General features: G+C 39.3%; 1 protein-coding gene across 3 annotated transcripts in view; it reads right to left on the bottom strand.

Annotated features, from left to right (window-relative positions):
- Positions 1-5: 5 nt before the first annotated feature.
- Positions 6-19,343, bottom strand: part of DYNC1I1 (dynein cytoplasmic 1 intermediate chain 1) — a 289,110-nt gene continuing 269,772 nt past the window's right edge. The window contains exons 17-18 of one of the 3 annotated variants that reach the window (XR_003095040.1): positions 1,560-1,677; positions 41-116 (exon numbers count right to left, since the gene is read on the bottom strand). Coding sequence is in view for 2 of the 3 variants with exons in the window: in XM_014521844.2 (XP_014377330.1) it covers positions 6-116 (111 nt within the window). In the remaining variant the exon portion in view is untranslated. Of the gene's footprint in view, positions 117-157; positions 1,678-19,343 lie in introns of those variants that run through there. The other 2 variants (XM_014521844.2, XM_025209028.1) reach the window with 2 other exon arrangements.

Below are 19,343 nucleotides of genomic sequence, written 5' to 3' on the forward strand. Positions count from 1 at the left end.
TTTCCCTAGGTGGACAATTCTACGGCCCCTTCTTCTTCACTGTCTGCTCTGTTGGCACGGATTTCAACGAGTGTCCGAGCAAAACGGGTCCATTCGTCATTGTGTGGAACAGCAAGCTGTAAAATAAATGTATCATAGATTGAAAAAATTAGGTGGGATGCATAAAAAGGGAATGCTGTGCTATGAGCAGGTAATCTATTCAGGATAAATCCACAGGCCTTAATTTGAGACTAGCTCCTACTGGAATCAATGGGTGTTTGGCATAATTATGGACTACAACACAGGGTCCTTTCAAAGAACTCTGTGCTTTACCGGTAAGGTAGCTGCTACCGCTTTAGTATCAATAAGAAATATTTGCTGCATTAAATACCATTTTCTCTAAATTTAATCTTTAATTGATTTCAGTGATATTTTGAGACCTGCAAAATTTGGCCTCTGATAGAGAATTTTATATTTTTAAAAACGATGGAAGGACTTGATCCTACAAACATTCACAAACACGCTTAACTTTACACATGTATGAGCTGGCCAGTGCAAGTCAATAAGAATATTTCTGAGCATAGCTCTTTGCAGGATTGGGGTCACAGCATAAAAGGTGAGTCTTTAGCAGTGTATTTAAATTATTTTCCTAACCTTCATTTGAAACCTCCAGTTACAGGAAAGGCAGTAATCCAAATGTGAAATTTAATGCTAAACCAACTAAATACTGCATTACTGATCTGATTTTTAAACCCTCACAAAAGATTCTTTTCTATTTAATAGCACTGATGTTTTGAATAAAGACTCATCAAACATTAGGCTACAAAAGGAATATGTTGTCTAAATAGCCAAAACTCCCAGACAAACTGTTTTAGTGATACAGCAAAATAATACATTTTTTTCCAGCTGGATCCAACATCACAATTTCTGAGAGATAATGCAAAATGGAACTGATACAATTGTGGAGAAATCTAAGTAGTTTTCTCAAAGTACACTTTCATCAACTCAAATGGCAACAGCATCCAAATTAACCATGCACATTTTTACTGCTTTCTTAAAGCCTGTGATCTTTCCCTGGATGGTAGTATGAAAAAGGAACTGTTTAAAGACATTATGCAGGGTTTGGTACTAGAAAAAGAACTGTTTTGAGACATGAAGCAGTGTAGTACACTAAGTGGGCATACTATATGTTATTAGTCTATAATAAGTCTGATTTACCTTGTATATACCTTATATGGAAGAATATACCCTGCTGACTAAAAATATAAGAAAAAGACAGCTGATCCTAAGTGACTGCTACACAATCATCTGAAAGCTTATTCCTTTTTTATAAGTTATCCAAATTAAGGTAGGTTTCTTTCATTTGGAAATAGGAAATGACAAAGCTATAAGAGTATTTTGGATTCTTGGATAACAAATTGTTTAACCATCCTCTCAGTACATATTTGGCAAGTAGCGAAACCCGTGGAAGCAGAGAAAAGTCTACTGTATGCAGTACTGTTTGAGGTACCAATTTAGCAAATATTAAACAGATAAGCAAATGTTAGCATGCGAGTAAGTATCCCATGTGTCCTACTTACAGGTTAAACTTCATCATGTGTAGAATGTGTCTGCAGAGTCAGGCCTAAATATCTGATCCACATTTCAGTAAGAGCCCTTTCGTCTAGTTCAGCTTTGAATCTGGTTCCAAGTCAGGAACTGCTCAAACATTCAATTAAAAAAAAATGTTTTACAAATTTCCCTCCATAACGTACACAAACTTTTCTAATACAGGCTGAAAGGTGGGTTTATTACTAAAATTATTTTTATTATTGGAGTCTGGTTAAATATTTACTGAGGTCACTAACATGGAAATGGAGACTCGCTGTGAGAACTCTCTCAGTCCACAGTAATACTGAATTAAGATTGCATCTTTGCTCACAATCTGTTTTTATATTTAGCTCCACCTCTAAATATAAGGTTTATATTATATAAATATAATATATATTATATATATATTAATATATATATTAATATATATATTCTGTTTTTGCATACTTTTCTCCTTGACTTTAGCAAACATGAAAAAACTCAAGTATTCGGTCCAGAGCAGCAGGTAGGCTGAGTTAGTGGTCTGAGAACATACAGAGAAATGGATCAGTTCTATTTAGCTGAAACAAGGGATAAGCCCTACCACTGGTACCCATACAAGAGATGATGTTTACAAGGTAAGTGGCAATACATGTCCACAGTTCTAGCATCAGATTAGAGCAGCTGGAGGTTAACATATTGCAGTCAAAAGCTTTCGTAATCAACCTACTGCCAACTGTTGCCTCTTTCATAAAGAGTTTCAGTTTCCATTGTATTAGCTTGTTGCAGAAAGCGTACAAAGATGTATATGCAAAAAAGTAATCTAATAGGAATAATTTTCTAGATGAAGGATTTGTGTGTGCGCTCATATCCACATGCATGTGCATATGTGTGTAAGAAAGCTCTAACGCAACTTGACTGAGAGTATTACAATACATATTATCACTCTGGCAGTCAATATGGAAAGCTATGTTGAAAAAAAAAAAATTTTAATTCAGAAGTTTTAAGGCTAGACCATTGTGATCCTGTTGTTTGTTCTCATATAACATAGGCTACAGAATAATAAAATTAACTGTCCAGGCATTTAAACAGCTATAATTCCACTGCTAACATTTCTGACTACTTATGCAAGTATTAGACTTGTAAGAAAGTGTTTCAGGATCAGAACCTCATTTTTAAGTGTTTTTTAAAATCACCTCATTTAAAAAACCAGGTCTGTTTATTTACCATTAAAATATAAGTAGAAAGAGTTTGATAGAACCATAAAGATATGCATATACCATAACACAGAATGATCCAGGATCTAACTGCTGTAACATTTGTACTCCTTCATCTACTCCCCCTACTACTTGCTAATTTCATTTATTGAAAAAAAATCTAAAGTTTAGGCACAATCATGCAATAAAAATGTTTTCCAGATCGAGTCTTCAGAGTGCAAATTCCTGTGGTGAGATCCTGGCCTCATTGAAATCAATGGCAAAATTCCCATTGTTTTGAGTGTGCCACAATTACACTATGTCTTGTAATTATACTTTCAAGTGCATAACACAAATTTGAGTGCTATATAAAAACAATAATAATTAAATATTAAAGACCTACAAAACCAATATTAGACCTGAACAATAAATGCAAAACTATGGCCATTTATATTTCAATATCTGCATTGGCCATGTACATGTACCCCTCATTCTTTCATTTTCCACGTCTGTTTTAGTGAGCAAGGTTTACTTATGAAAAAAAAAAATCGAGGGGACATGGGTGGCTTTTTGTGGAATCTGAATTTTATATTCATGCATACATTCACACATCAGGAATCAGGTAAGAAAAATAATAATATGTGGCCAATCTGACAGATTTTTATAGGTATTTAAGCATCAAATCCCCAGCAATTTCACATTTTTGGTATTTTATAACCATTTTCACTTACTACATAAAAAGCAAGGCCACTAGTATTTCACATTTGCATGGCCATTATATATAGTACACATCTTTCCAAAGAGATATTCACTGAATATATTGGAATAAAACATATTTGAATAAAATGGCATCAGCTTATGGATATTTTGTGAGCAGAAAAGGAAACCAAATGTTATTTATCCAGGTTCTCTTTTTTTTATCTCTTTGCAATAATGTCTAAGCACCACCTGCAAGTAATTAATCAACTAAATTATTCATTCAGCTTTAATTCATCTAAAGTAATACTATATTTAGACTTAGTCAGATATTTGGGCACGTTTCACTTAACAATTCCTACCCACCACCAGGGTCAGTTCCTACTACTCTCTCTCATGCTCTCTTCCTGTATTGTGAGGTGGTGTTTTGCATCAAAGGTCTCAAATTGTTTATATCTTTGTATCTAATGTTGTGTGGGGGTAGAGACAACTCCGACCAAATCTATCTGTGGCAGACCTTTCTGGACTTAACATTAATTATAGGGCTAAGGCTTCATGGCCCAGGTCCCCTGTTCCAATTCTGTGTGCTTATATCAACACAAATTTGAATTTGCCAAGAAATGCAGAACATTTGGCCATATGAAGTTCATTCAATTACTGGGAGATATACAGCTTAAATTTTCTGAATAATTTAAAAATATTAACTGAAAAGTGTAGGCCCTTGTCATGTATACATTTAGAAATTTGCCTAATTTTATGCGCACAAGTAAGGGAACCACTTATGTATGTAAAGTCACATGTGTACTTGATTGTTTGCAAGCCTCTAGTTTTAGATTCTACACAGTACGAGCAGCAGGTTAAACTGGGGGTTAAACTTTGACTGCATAAAGACATTGAACTCTGAAGTCAAATACAGTTCTTATATTTTTCAATGTCTAAGTTTCTTGCTATGTGTAATATCAAACTTTTCGGAATAAAAAAAGGTTTTTTTCCTAACCTAAAAACTGATGCAAAAATACGTGTTTGTATACGTGTAAATTAAATGCATCATTATTATTTTATGCTATTGAAACCTGACCCTGTCAAATCAATGTATTTTGTAATAAAATAGTTCATCACATTGTTTCTATCCAATGTTTAAAATTATTGCGTGCTGCAGACTTTAGGGATTTTTTTCCCTCGTCACTGAAATTCAAGTGAATCATAGACAAGCATGAAAACATAGGTCTGTGGGATGTTGATGCCCGACAATGGATTCTGATTACTTCTTTGCCAGAAGCAAAGAAAACAGTCCCAAAGTGAACTCTCTGCAGCATGACATCTCACAACTCAAATTTTAATCTCCAAAATCAAATAGAAAAATATAAACAAGTTCAGCTACTAAAATCGTCCATGCTGTGAGATTCATGTAGTATCTTATCTGCAGCAGCTTTACCTCATATGGAGCCACTGGAGAAATGGATAGGTAATTTCACAAGACCATTGATCAAAGTCATACCTGTAAACTCCACTGTGAAGTCAGTGAAATTAATTATTTTGGCTCTGCCTATTCTTGGAAGATTACATTTTAACAGTTTGCAATTACATTAAAAGACTGCCTAGTTCACTCTAGACCACTGGTTCTGAACTAGGGTGCCACAGCACTGAGGGGTGCCATGAGATCCTTTCAAGGGTACCACAGTGTACCATGCAATATTAGCACAATTAGGTGTGCAAACATGATTCACAAGGTAAACCCAGAGCTTTCACATAGGAAACCAGTGTTAAAAAATTCTGACCTGTTGGCATCTTTCTGAGTTGTTTGCAACAAAAGAATGTTTCCATTATTCTTCTGTAGCCAAAAAAAAAAAAAGTGAAAACTAAAAGCTGGCATTTTCCAATGCGACTTGAGTCTGTTGAGGGGTGCCTCAAATTTAAAAGGTTGAGATGCACCTCTCTAGACAAAGGAAATATCCCCACCACTGCCACATTAATGGAAAGGGGATAGTGTCTAGACAGCAGGGAGACATGATACTGTGCCCAGAAGGCAGTATGCAAGAGTATAGGCTTAGCAACATGAGGGCTGGTCGCTTCCTGCCCCTCACTTTCCCATTGGCTGTGACCTAGCATAAGCTCCTACCCCCTTTAAACATACTTGGTCTTTTCAAAGGTTCTTGTCCTTGTTAGCTGGCTGGCCCAACCTCCCCTTTGATATAAAGCGTAGGACTTTTACTTTTAGAATGGTGACTGTCTGACCAATTGCTTAGACCTTCAGATCTTTGGATCAGGAAGACATTTTTCTTCTCGAGTCAAACTGGTCTATTTTTTCACCTTCCTCAAAGCATCATGGACATATATCTGAGCTAAAAGCAACAGGAAAGTTTTAATATTAAGACTATTTAGTTCACCGCAGCTTGAGGTAAGTGCCCAATATAGATATAAAATGGATAACTCCCAGGGGTAAATGAGTTCCTGGATTTCAAAAGGGACCTTGGTGGGCTGTATCCATAGGGACCTTATCGGAGAGAGAAGGTCTGAAGTCTCCTAAGACTGACATCTGCACCTTCCCATCATCTCCAGATAAAGCGAGTAAGAACTGAGAAGTGAGCTAGGTCCAGGTCAACCCCAAGTTACTGGTCAGATGATGAGAACACTATTACTGCAGAATGGAACTGGCTGAATGGTCAGTAAGCAAGTGTGAGAAGTGAATATGCAATGCCACCCCCTTCTTAGTGCTATATTAATACAATAGAGGCCTATTTCTTAAGTCCATCCTTGTATATGCCATTTTCTCATCTTGAGTAATCTACATTCATGTGGCATACACCAATATTCTGTATGCCACATACTTCAATCAAAGAGGTTACATGGTGCAAGTGCAGAATCTGAGCCAAGAACCAGCCACATGACACTTTCAAGGTAGCAGAGATGAAAGGCAAGCATCTGGCACACATTTCACTTCTCTGAGGTACCACAACCCTTTCTGATCTCTCTTGCAATTTAATAATTCAGTGACATTAAATGAAACTTGATTAGATTCCAGTGCATAAGCTCCTTCGCTTATCAAAAACTGACACTTCTTGAAAACATTGTTCCTTGTAGATTATCTTAGACAACCTTTCACATTATCTGTTGTTACTGAAACATTTGTTTCAGATACTTTTAATGCCAATTAAATGCACAGACTATGCGTAGTAAGGTAAGAGACGAGGGGAGTAGCTCATCTCCATGGGTCAGACTCTCCTATTTGTAAGTTATTCAGATAAGGCAGTGGTAGTCATTTTTTCTGCCCAGTGGACAGGATGGGTGGCCTTGTAGACAGGGGAGAGGGCATGACCCAGCCTTGATCCAGCCCCACAGGAGGAAGGGAGAGAGGCTTGGCCCTGCAGGAGGAACAGGGGACATGGCTTGGCCCCGCAGGGGGAAGGGGGCATGGCTTGGCCCCAACCTAGCTGTGTGGAGGGAAGGGGGCATGGGCTGGCCCCATGGAGGGGGGAGGAAAAAGGGGCATGGGCTGGCCCCAACTCAGCTGCACAGAGAGAAGGGGGTGTGCCCCAACCCTTATCTGGCCATGTGGGGGGAGGGTTGTGGCCCAGCTCCCCTCCACCCCATGAAGCTTGGGATTTTGGCAGCAGGGGAGTGGTGGCAGCACTGCTACTGCTCCTCCAGCACCGAATTTCCTAACCTGTGGGGAGCCCTGAAGGGGAGATTCCAAGGCTCTGTGGGCCACATTTGGCCCATGAGCTAGAGGTTGAGCACCCCTAAGATAGGAGAATGGAACTGCCACCTGAGGAGATTCCTTAATTCTTTTAACCAATGCAAGGGTTTGGATTATTTCTGTACATACAGCTACATTTATGCTTAATTTTTTTGCAAGCTTAAGGCTTTAGATATTATGCAGTATGATCAGAAGGTTAAACCTGAGGCTAAATTTTGACTTTGGGTAAAGACATTCAACTCTAAGGCTTCCTCCTCTCCGAGTTTCTCCAAGTTACATATAGGCAACCACCTTCAGGCATGAGCTCATGGGACCCAGGCCCTAGGCCCCCAGTTCCAAAGGGCCCCCAGACCTATCAGAAATGGTGTGTGATGTGCCCCCACCCCAGGAACAAATATTTAGGGGCATGAAACAAAGGGAAAAACAAATCAGGAGCACACAAATACACCAGTTTTCAAATACACAATTACATGGGATGCCAAATGTGCATGCATGAGCACTCAATAAGGCTGGGGATGGAAGTTACACACAAACTGGTTTAAGTCATCAGAAACTGTAACAACAGAATTTCAGTGCACATTAACCACCTACCTTGCCTGCACAGGAACTCAGCCAGTTCTGCCTGGGCAAGGGGAAGAGGCAAAACCCTGGCAAAGGCTGGTCTCCCCCCACCTCAAGCAGGGATCAGAAGCCTGGCAGGGTCTTCTCTCCTGCCGCCCGCATCCAGGCAATCAAAGCTGAGGTCCTATGTGGGCCAGGGAAGCAGTTTAAACCCCCTCCCTCCCTGCCTCACAGTGTAAGCCCCAGGCTGGAGCATGGCCATACCCCCTGCTCTCTGCTCAAGGGGCAGTGGGGCTCCCCCCATCCCCCTGCCGACCCAGGCTGGGGTCACGTGAAGCCATTGGGGGGGGGTTAAACCCCCCTACACCCCAACCTGCTGGCCCTGGGCCAGGACATGGCCATGCTCCCATTCTCTGCTCAAATGGGGAGTGGAGTGAGGGGGAGGTGGCAAAAGCCTGTCAGAGACTGTCCCCCCAGCAGGAACCATGGGGGGCAAAAACCTGGCAGGGGCTGCCCCCCCCCTTCAATCAGACCCTGACTGGGGTCCCCTTAGGGTGGAGGAGGGAGTTTAAACCCCGCTCTCCACCCTCAACATGGCGGCCCGGGTTGGGAGTGGGAAGCAGAGGGGATAAGCCTGGCAGGGGCACCCCACCCCAGGCTGGGGTCTCATGCATGTCACGGATGTGGGTTTAAAGCCCTCCGCCCCCTGGCCTCAGCATGCTAGCCCTGGGCTGGGGCCTGGCCACTCCCCCTCCTCTCTAGCAGAGAGTGAGGGAAAAGCCTTGGAGCTTCTATCCCTTCCCTTTGGCACTGGCTGGCAGGCTGAAAAGAGTGTTCTAGCACTGCCCCAGCTTCTGGCCTGAACCACTGCAGGAATGTGGCTGCATTTCTGCAATTGAAAGTGAATGTCTGTTCACTTGCTTTTTGGTTCAAGCTATGCAGTTTAGACTAACCTGCAAAGACTGAACTGATTCGGCCTCTGGCTTTTTGACTACCTGTACTTAGCCAAAGTGGCACAAGATTAAATGTGAAGAGGCCCCAAACAAAATTGTGCCTGGGGCTTCCAAACAATCCTTGTGATGGCCCTCCATATAGGCTTATGTACAGAGGATTCTTATACATAGAATTAAAAAAGGATCTATAGTGTATGAGCTCCTTTCATATAAGTCCTGAACTTCACTGGTAAATTGAAGACCTTAGCAATACACTGAGCCAAATTCTGATCTCAATTATTTGGTATTAATCCAGAGTTTCACTATGTAAATGAGAACAGAAGCTGGCAAGCGTGATCTATTAGTTGTGATTGGATTTATTATTTTTATTTTATATATTTTTAAGAATCTATCCTTGTTTCTCTGCACTTTTACAAGTTCACTTCAGAGTAACATCAGGTCCAACCACAACTAAAAACTGTACTGAAATTAACATCATCTTTCTCATTCCTAAAACACTTCAGTCCAAATTGTGCTTGGCTTGAGGAAGGTTGGTTAAAATATTTTGAAAAGCTACCTAATTAAAAACAAGAAAAGTATCCTGATTAATTTTAGTTTGATTTGTCAATTATGGCAAGTATGGTATGCTAGCTATAATGACTAAGACCCTTGACTTCAAAATAAATACGAAATGTGTGGTTTATCAACCCCTTTATAATTTTTCAATTTGATAGAGTCATTAAAAAATCTAGTTTCAACAGAGTATTATTTTAGCTGTTTATTCTAAACAGAGTTTTAACCATTCCTAAGTTATTTACATTACCTTATAAAATAAATTGCTGTATTGAAAATAAATTCATAGTAAACAATTTGTGTGAACAGATTTCCACATGAAAACATTTATCAAATGATTAAAAATAATCTGTTTAAGATGTTCTTATGTAAATATTTCAACTAGACCTGTGCTTTTAAAACTAGGGCAAATTATGGGCCCAGTCCTTGGTTCTAGGTGAGAGAGTGCTTTTTCATAAGTAAGGCAGGTAAATTAAAAGTTACAAATAAAAATCAGCACAAATACAATCTTCCCTAAAACAGTTCTACCTGATTCTACCCAACTGAATTCAATGAATATTTATCAATGGTGAAAACAGGTATGTATATATAAACATCTCTATGCAAACACATCTATATTGGCCCTAATCTTGCCCCACCAAACTCAATTGTAAAATGCCTTTCTGAAACATATATACTTTTTTTCGGACAAAATCTGTATTTTTCCAGACATCTCCCTATACCACACACATGGATGGAAACAAAGTGGGAGGTAATATGCAGTGAAATGGCCACCAAAGTAACCAAGAGCACCCTTTTCACATAACTATAGTACCACTGTATTTAACTCTTGGGAGAGCTTAGCATCACTGTTAACAATGGATGAAACCACTGGCAAAAACTCAAAGCCAGCATACTGCATGCAGAAGATTTTAATAAGATACAGTGTTTAGACCACAAAGGATACACACCAGAGCAGCTCTGTATATATTTATTTACTTAATTGAAGGGGTAGAATACCATAGACAGCCTAAAACTGCATTTATTATATGTACTGTAGTCAGTCTAGTCTCTCTCTCTCTCTTTCTGTACCAACCTATATGGAGTTCATTCCTTATCCTTCCTCTAGTTCAGGTCTCCTAAAATGTACTGCTCACAATTCACCAGGGATTGCTTTAACTACTGCTTTACTAGTAAAAAAAGAGGACAAACTCTTAGATTATATGACACCATTACTTAAATTTCTAGTTTCTGACAGAACAAGAATAAAACTTCTGAGGCTTTTTATTTCTCTAAGAATAATATTAGCTTTTGAATTCTTAATGATTTGATTGTAAATTTTATTACTATAAAACTACTGAAACCATTAAAAAATTATAGATGGTGGGCTCATCTACATGAGATGCTGACTGCACAGTAGCCAAAAAATACTGCACAGTAGCACATCATAGCACAGGCAGTGCTAATATGCTACTATGCAGTATTATTAGGTTACTGTGCAGTAGCATGACCTAAAAGACGTTCACTGGTGCTACTGCACAGTAACTCAGGGTACTGTCATTTATTTAGTATTTGCTAAACTACTGCTCAGTAGCATCTCATGTAGATGCGCCAACTGCTTGGGTTTCAAGATATGGGTTCAAAAAATGTTTTTCATCTGTAAAGGGCTTGAATATTAAATTGAGAATTTGAACACATAGGTTAGGTACAGACATTCAAAAAACCCGAGGAGGAATCGGTCTAAGTTACACAGTTTTCCATAAGCAGTGCAGTTTAGATCTGTAGCAAACACAACACATATTTGCCCTTTCTTGGAAGAAACAAATCTTAGACCAGGTTCTGCCATTTTTAAACCAGTCTGTGTGTGCTGACCTGTTTAGTTATGTGTACAGACCAGTTTCCAATCACTTATACCAGTAAAAATATAATGTCTGTACCTGGCCATACTGATTGTTTCCTAAACTTAAACCATTCAGTCTGCTAGGAATGCTAGAGACACATGATCATGCAGAAAATATTCCAGCATAGTCTGTGAATAGCATTAGACATACACAGCAATCATATATAAAATTAAACATATTAAAAGAATAGGAAAGTGGCGAAGTCCAGATTGCAGAATTTAGAATAGCCTAGAATAAAAGTCATCATTTCCACCAGAACCTTTAAAGAGCTCAGGTTAGATAGTTATGTGTTTGTGCAATGAGCTACTATTTAATATTTCATTTGTATATTATGTGAGGCCCAAAAACTGCACACTAGTCAAGCCCTGCTTACTATTTTCCTCATAGATTTTACAATGGCAGTCATCACTACAGAGACAGAGTATTTCAAAGATACTCTCAGCTTCTGGCCCCCACTTCAGGCCAGAAGCTGAGATGTGCTAGAGCACACCTCTCTGCTGGGCTGGAGCAGACAGCTTGGCTAGCTCACCCACCCTGGGGGTGGGGAGGGGAACACGCCTCCTGGGAAGCTGCAAAAGCATCCTGGGATGCTGGGGAACTGTGAGTTAACTTGAATCTGGAGGGCATCTGGGACAAAAGTTCAATAAACTGATTTAACCTAAATCAGTTAAGTCTGATACTATATCCATCCAGGTTTATCTTAGACCAGTTTCAGCCATTTTGAAAGCAGTTTATGTGCACTGAACTTTTATTGTGTTACAGATTTGAACTGGTTTCTGATCACTTATACTGGTTTGTGTGCAACTTCTGTCCCTAGCCCATTTGATTTCCATCTCTTATGAAGATTAAATCCTGCCAACTGTTAGTTTTAACACAAGTCTCAGGATATTCAGTGATTTTCTAAAAGCCCCAGCTCCTGGAGTCATGAGATCATAGTGGAATCTTGGTGTTCAATAATAAATAAATAAAGCCAAAATACCTAATCCTCATAGCTGCACAGGGAAGCATGCAAAAATGTGACCCCCAAAGGCTCAAATCACAAGGTAAATAAAATTAACCCATAATTTATTATTTTAAAATATCTCATCTCTCTTGTATTTAGAGGTGTGATCCCTAACTTCTGAATACCTGAAGGGGACATTAAGGAACTTGTGCAATTTCATAGAATCATAGGAAAGTAGGGCTAAATGGGACCTTCATGGGTCACCTAGTTGAACCCCCTGCTCCTACACTGAAAGGCTATTTGCCTCTGGAGTTCTACTGAAAAAGGACAGCCTGACAAACAGGCCAGGGATACCTTAAAAAGGCAATATATGAATGCCTCTCTTGGTTCCTTGTCTCACACATCCCAGGCTGACACTGTCTCTTTCACCAAATTTGAGCAAAATTGGAAGTCCCAGTGGACTTGTAATAAAATAGGGGCCTTCAAATGGATTTAACCACACAAGTAAAATTGACCCATTTGGTGTTCAATACTTTTGGTTTGCATGAGACCATATAGGAACTGGTGCCATTACCTAGATTTTGCATGCATTCCTCTTCAGAAGCGGTAGCAATAAGGAGATTGTTTTCATTCTAAAAGCATATTCCCCTCCTTCAAAGTTCACTACGTGCACTCAGTGTGCAAATACCTGTTTAATTTAAACTTTAAATGTGTAAGCTTAGTTATTGCATATGAAGGGCATGAACTTCCCTATAGCCTCAGCTGTGCTTTTAGGCTAACCTGTTATTTTTCAAGTCATGAATTTAATAGTTTAGCTCTTTCAAACTCTACTCAATTTTGCAAACCATAAACAAAAATTAACACCACAATTAAGGACTCTCTCAGAATGCAAACTGCTATTTAATGTGACAAGTTAAAACCACAGAAGAATCATAAAGATAATTAATTACACAAACTAACTCTTGCTTCAGAGGGTTTATATCCATAAAGCATTTATCACCGCAAGGAGAGTACATGAATTCCATTGATGTAAATTACTGAATAGCTATTAATATAGGTTTAACCAAGTGTTTTTTCCCATTCAATACTCTGCATTACATGCAAGCTATGAAAATTTTCCAGTCAAGCTGGTTTTTATATTGGAATGAAGAAACCCGTGCTGTGAAAGTATTTTTATTATACCTACTATCACTATTATCCTTAATAATAATTTATTATTTCAAATTATATGTTTTCTGTGTCTCCATTAACATGTTATGCTAACTTTGATGCAATTCTTCTCACCTCCAGTTTTTAGGCACACAGGACAGCAAGGGGAATGAAGCCTGGGTGGAGCACCCACCGTACTTCTGTTATTTCTCAGGAAAACTCCCTGGGAGTATGTTGTCTTTTCCTCCCTGCCTCCCCACAGGATTGCAAGAGTGGCTGCAGCTGGGGAAAAGTCACTTAGGCCAAAGCTAGTACAGCTGTACTTAATCTCCAGAGAGATGGATGTGCCTGGTCTGCAGCCAGATCCACTGCCTTTTGTACACAGAAAAAATTCTTTCCTCCCCTCACCTTGCAGGCAGGAAGATGATGTTGGAGAACAGCTGTGAAATTTGTGAATTTGTGCTTCTCCTTCCCTTGCAGGTTTTAGTAGGGGGAAAAGTGATGAACCGTTCCAGTCTTTCTACTGCACTCAGTGCTTCCCAATAGTGTGCAAAGCTACATAATTAATACTGTTAGACAACTTGTTCCCTCTCTGATCTTCTCCCCAGGGGGAGAATCTGGGCCTTCCCTGGGAAAAAAGGAAACAATGAGTTGTCTTAAATGTAATACATTATCAAAAAAATGGGTTTAAGATTTTCTTAATGTTTTTTATTACATGAAGAGGCTTACAGAAGCTTTAGTAAAACAGATTTTATTTCATATAAAAAAATAAATTCTATTGTACTCTGGAAAATTCTCTGGTGATCTAGTGAAATGTTATATATGAAACAGGAGAGCCATGGTACAACCTAAGAGTGCCTGTAGGTGTGCTGTGGGGCTGTTCTAACGCACTGTAATTACAGCACGTTGGAGCAGACTTGATTAATCTAGTCTGCTAGAGTGTGGTAATTACCATGCTCCATCCAGCCTCCTCATCTCATGTATTAGCAGACCAGTGCTTCAAAATGGCAGTGGGGGCACTTAAACTAAAGCTCAAACGAGCTTTAGTTTAAGCACCCCCACCACCATTTTGAAGCACAGGGACGCTAATATACAAAGTGCTGTGGCATTTGAATCAAAGCACCCTCCCTGCACAGCCATCCCTGGAGCACATGTAAAAGTTCCCTAACAAACTGGAAGCTACTAGGCAATTGAGAGTCATAGGGATTTTTAGTTAGACTGTCTAAAATCCCAATTTTGGTCCATTTTTATTAATGTCTATTTAACTCCTACAAATGAAGGAAAGGACATCTTTGTTAAAAATTTGTTTCTTCCACAACACCAGTTTACATAAGAGGGCATATTACACATTTCCTGTGATTCACAAGTCCTAAAGCAGCACCTAAAGTAGTGAAGATAGGACCATAATAATACAGGAACCAAGAATTATTTTTTTTAAATGAACACATACACAGGAACTGACTGCAGTTTCCCCTGGAGTCATCAAGTCCAGTCCACTGTTTTTGCAGTAACCATGTTATAAAATCCTGTTCATTAACTTATTGGTAACTAGTCAGGTTGTTTACTCAGTCTGGGAGCCTTTTTCAGAACCTCACTCCTCTAATAGTTAGAAACCTTCTTTTAATGTCAGTCTAAATCTAGTCATGGCCATTTTACACCCATTTGTTCTTGTGCCAACATTGTCTTTTAGTTTCAAATGTTTCTCCCAGATAAAGCTAACAATCATGTCCCCTTTTCAGCCTTTGTTCTGCTAGGCTGTACTCTAAAGTGTATTATTCCAAAGTGCTCTTTTAGGGTGTGTGTATATGGCATAACTTCTCCTGAGCTTAGTGAGGTGTGTGTTTTACAGTACTAAATACACTGCTTCTAGTTTGGTAATTAGCACATGCAGGACAGTCATGTTCTGTTGAAGCAGTGTTGTTTTGTGCAGTACAAACATAGCCTTAGTTTCCTCTTGTAAAATAGATTCTCCATTCCACTAATCATCCAAATAGCCTGTTTCTGTTCCAGGCTCTGAACCTGTTCCAGTTTCAATACAATTCAAGTTTTTTTTTTTAAAGAAATAAAATATACAAATAATTATAAAAAGACTTTAACAGATCAGCTTTATAACAATGGCAGATGTCTGAAGCTGCTCAGAAGTTAAGAATGTAAGGAATCCACAAAGGATGCAATTTGCCTGACAGTGCAGGTAAGGTGGTAAAAGATACAAGAGATGGTCTTACAGACAAGGCACCAGACTAGCACTCAATTCCCAACTTGGCCACAGGCCACTGTTTCTTTTTGGCCAAGTCACTACCATATTCCTTAATTTCCTGATCTATAAAAGGAGGATAAAACACCCTAACTCACTGGGGCACTGCAAAGATAAAAACCATCAGAAACTATGGTGGTGAAGACTATATAATTAACCTAGACAGAGATGCAAGATAATTCACATTTGTCCAAAATTTCTCATGGCATATTACTTCCCCCACTCCAACGACAGTGTGTGCGTATGCGTGTGTGTGTGTGTATTTAGTGATGTATTTATACACACACACACACACACACACTTTTTATAAACCAAATAAAAAAGGTTTTAAAGCTTTGATTTTCGCTTTTCAACCCCACAATGTTTTTTTACTGGGGCATAGCTCTATGCCCTCAAAGCATCCATCATAGCCTAAGGTAATGAATATTGTAATGAGAAACACAAGTATTTAGGGTGATAATGACTGGACTTTGCTCTACTTAAATCGGCTCACCCCCTATGGAGGGTACCAAAGCTTACAGATTTTATCACTCCACTAATCAGCAACGGATAATGGCCTTCATAAAACACAGTAATTAAATTGACTGATTTGAAACCCGTGCATTTTTTTCATTATGGAGTTCTTATTTAAGCTACTTCAAAAATACCTTTGTGAACACTGGATATATCAGTCAATGGTAACTTATTTTATATTTAAAATACACAGGCTTAGCCCTGAGATGGCCCTGAGATGGCAAAGCTGTTCAGCTCACTTTCTAGGATAAAGCAAACTATTATTGCTTAAATGTAATCCATGTGAAAAGCATGAGTTTCTAGTATTCTGCCAATTCTTTTTTCCTCTATGAATTCTGCCAATTCTTTTTTCTTCTTTTCTCTAAAGTGCCAAATACCTAACAAAACTGGAGGAAAAATTTAAACTAATTCTTCATAGTTTTCCAGCAACTAATCTGAGACAGGCTGTTAAATAACTGTTTTGAAAATCATTTGAGTCTAAGGCCCCAATCTTGATACCAGAGATGTCAATGGCAAAACTTCCTTTGCCTTCAGTGGGAGCAAGATCAGGCACTCTATGGTACGATCCATTTAACTATAGTTTATCTCAGGATTCTGCTCTTTGTTACAATTATTGTATTCTTACACTATTTGTCATTGAAAAAAAAATCTTTACTTAAGAGTTACAGCATGTTACTGTTCAGATTTAATTCCAAAAGTAAGTACTCAAACCATTCACCCAATGGAATGTGAAGGTTACCTTTAATGCTAGCTTTTCTCTCAGATTTTTAAAATAAAATGTTTACAAATCGTTAAATTCAATTTTAGTTTTGCAGGAAAAAATGGTCCTTTCTGAAATAACTATAAATCATATACTAGCTCTATCATGCCTTTTGAAGAAAAATCTACTGCAGAAAACTTCCCAAGATGAAAGTTTCTGATGAGACATCCCCTTCTGAGCTAGAGGCTTTTAGCTACAGAGAGAAGACTCTGCCTTGTGACCACACTTCACAGATAACCCACTGAATATGAAGGTACAATGTGCAGTGTTAATCTTCCCCACTGTCTGGCAAAATAATTTAATTCAGTAGTTCGGTCCACACAGGCGGTCACTACCTCAAAGGAAGTATTTTCAAGCCATGTTTGAGAGCATGTCGTATTTTCTCTGTCCGGGCTGCCATGTTGAAAGGCTGATGTAGCCTTAAGATTTTCCATCCCTTTCCTGAATTTTCATGTGTAATGTTTTGAAGTTTTTCAATATTTAAACATAGGAGTCAATGAAGTTGCCAGTTTCTCTGGTTTGCATTAACATTACAGCAATCAAGGGGCAAACTGGACTGATTTGTGGTGGCCTGGTTTTCTGGAAGTTGTGCTCCTGAGCTCCAGAATACAAGCTTTTATTCATTTAAAAATTATTATGATTCTAACCCTTTGATGGCAGAGATAAATTTCAAAATGTTAGCCAGATATAAACTAATTCTGCAATATATAACAAAGTTTCCAGATAGCCTAAAGTACCAGCTTTGAAAAAAAGGCATGAACTGCCCCACTTATTTTAGTGGTTTCACTGCAGATCACAGCATGAAAAAAAGGAGGATTGTCAAGATTTTTCTAGTCTACTGTGTAATTTCTTGTTTTGGCTTTTCCAGCAAAGTGGAGTTTGGTTTGTGGATGGAATCTGGGAGAACATCATTTCTTATTTTTCTCCAATAAGATCCTTATTGCTGTTCACTCCTTAATAACATTAGAAAAAGATTTTTCTGATAAAATGCCAAATAGATGTAACTGACATTTCTATAACTAGTCTAATAAAACAAATATTATGTGATAATAGACCCCTTGCAATATAAATTTTGAACTCTCAATCCTCCTCCTTGTGTCGAAAACATGTTTTTAATTCTGTATTTCAATACAGTCAAATAAGTTGTTGGGTTTTAAATGTCTATCTGTTTATCCCCACAGCAAACAAAGTATGCTTTGAAAACATTAATTGTAGAAGTAGTGGAAGGTAGAAGAGAAGCTACTTCTTATACAACTAGAGCGACAAACAGCATTCTGAGTAATTCAAGTAAATAACAAACAGGGCTATAAAAGAATATTTTTGACAGAACGATCTGCATAACATCACTGAGGCATGCACAATGGGAGCAAGTTTTCAATAACATGTATCTATGAAAGAGACATGTGGTTAGACCTAAATATCAATCATTAGGACATAAAAATAAATCTATAGTCAATGGTCCATGCTCTGTTAAAAATAACTTTTACTATGTAGAAAACCTGCTACCCAGTAATGAAACCACTAAACTCCTTATTGTCATCAAGTCCTAGTTTGTCTGCCATCAACTAATGCCACCTAGTTAGTCTGACACCAACTAATACCACCAACTAACTAAGTGGATTCATGCCATATTTAAACTATAATTGAAAAAAGATATAAGCAACACTCACTTTAATAGAAACAAGTATATTCAGATTTCCCAGGCTAGGGATAGAAGTTACACATAAACCTGTTTAAATTATCAGAAACCAGTTTAAACCTGTAATAGAACACAGGTTCAGTGCACAAAAACCAATTTCAAAATTCCCAAAACTAGTTTAAGATAAACCTGGTTGAATGTAGTATCAGACTTAACTGATTTAGGTCAAACCGATTTATAGAACTTCTGTCTCAGACTCCTTCTTGGTTCAAGTTAAATCACAGTCCCCCAGCATCCCAGAATGCTTTGCAGACCTGGGCTGGGCTGTGCTGTCTGCTAGAGTACAGCAGGGTTGGCTCTGCCCCTCCACTCTGTACTAGAGCATTGACAGCTGGCTGCCAAGGGGGTGGGTGTGCTGGAGATGCAGACCGATCTACCTGACAGGGATGGAGCAGCCCCTGCCAGACTTTGCCCCACTGGAGTGGAGGAGGTGGGGGTGTGGGACAGCAGGCTCAGGCAGAGGGGGATTAAACCCCCTTGCCTCCCCTCTCCAACTTGCAGGGACCCCAGCTGGGGTCTGTCCAGTTTTTTCCCCCTCCTTGTGGCTCAGCACGGCCCAGTACTCCCAGAGCTCCCCTCCCAGCCAAGGGGTCATCCCACTGTGTTCTCCCAGCCGCTGGGGCTGGGGTTTTGCTTGAGGGAGCCCAGGAGCAAAGGCCAGATCAGGGGGAGGGAGGGGAGCAAAATGGCTCCAAATCCAGGTGGGGACATGCACAGAGGGATGGTGGTAGCAGTGGCTCTGTCCTAGACATGAGCCCCACCGAACAGAGGGATCCAGGCTGGGGGGGAGGGGGGCAGGGAAGGAGTTTGAGTGTGTCTGTGCTAGCCCAGGACAGAGCTGAGCCGAGCATGCAGCTGGGGAAGCAGCTCCTGCCCGGCTGCTCCTTCTACCCACTGGAGAGCGGTACCTGGGCCAGCCCTGGTTCCTATAGCGGCATGCAC

This window comes from Alligator sinensis, unplaced genomic scaffold (genome assembly GCF_000455745.1).
Source record: "Alligator sinensis unplaced genomic scaffold, ASM45574v1 scaffold196_3, whole genome shotgun sequence".
NCBI lineage: Eukaryota > Metazoa > Chordata > Crocodylia > Alligatoridae > Alligator > Alligator sinensis.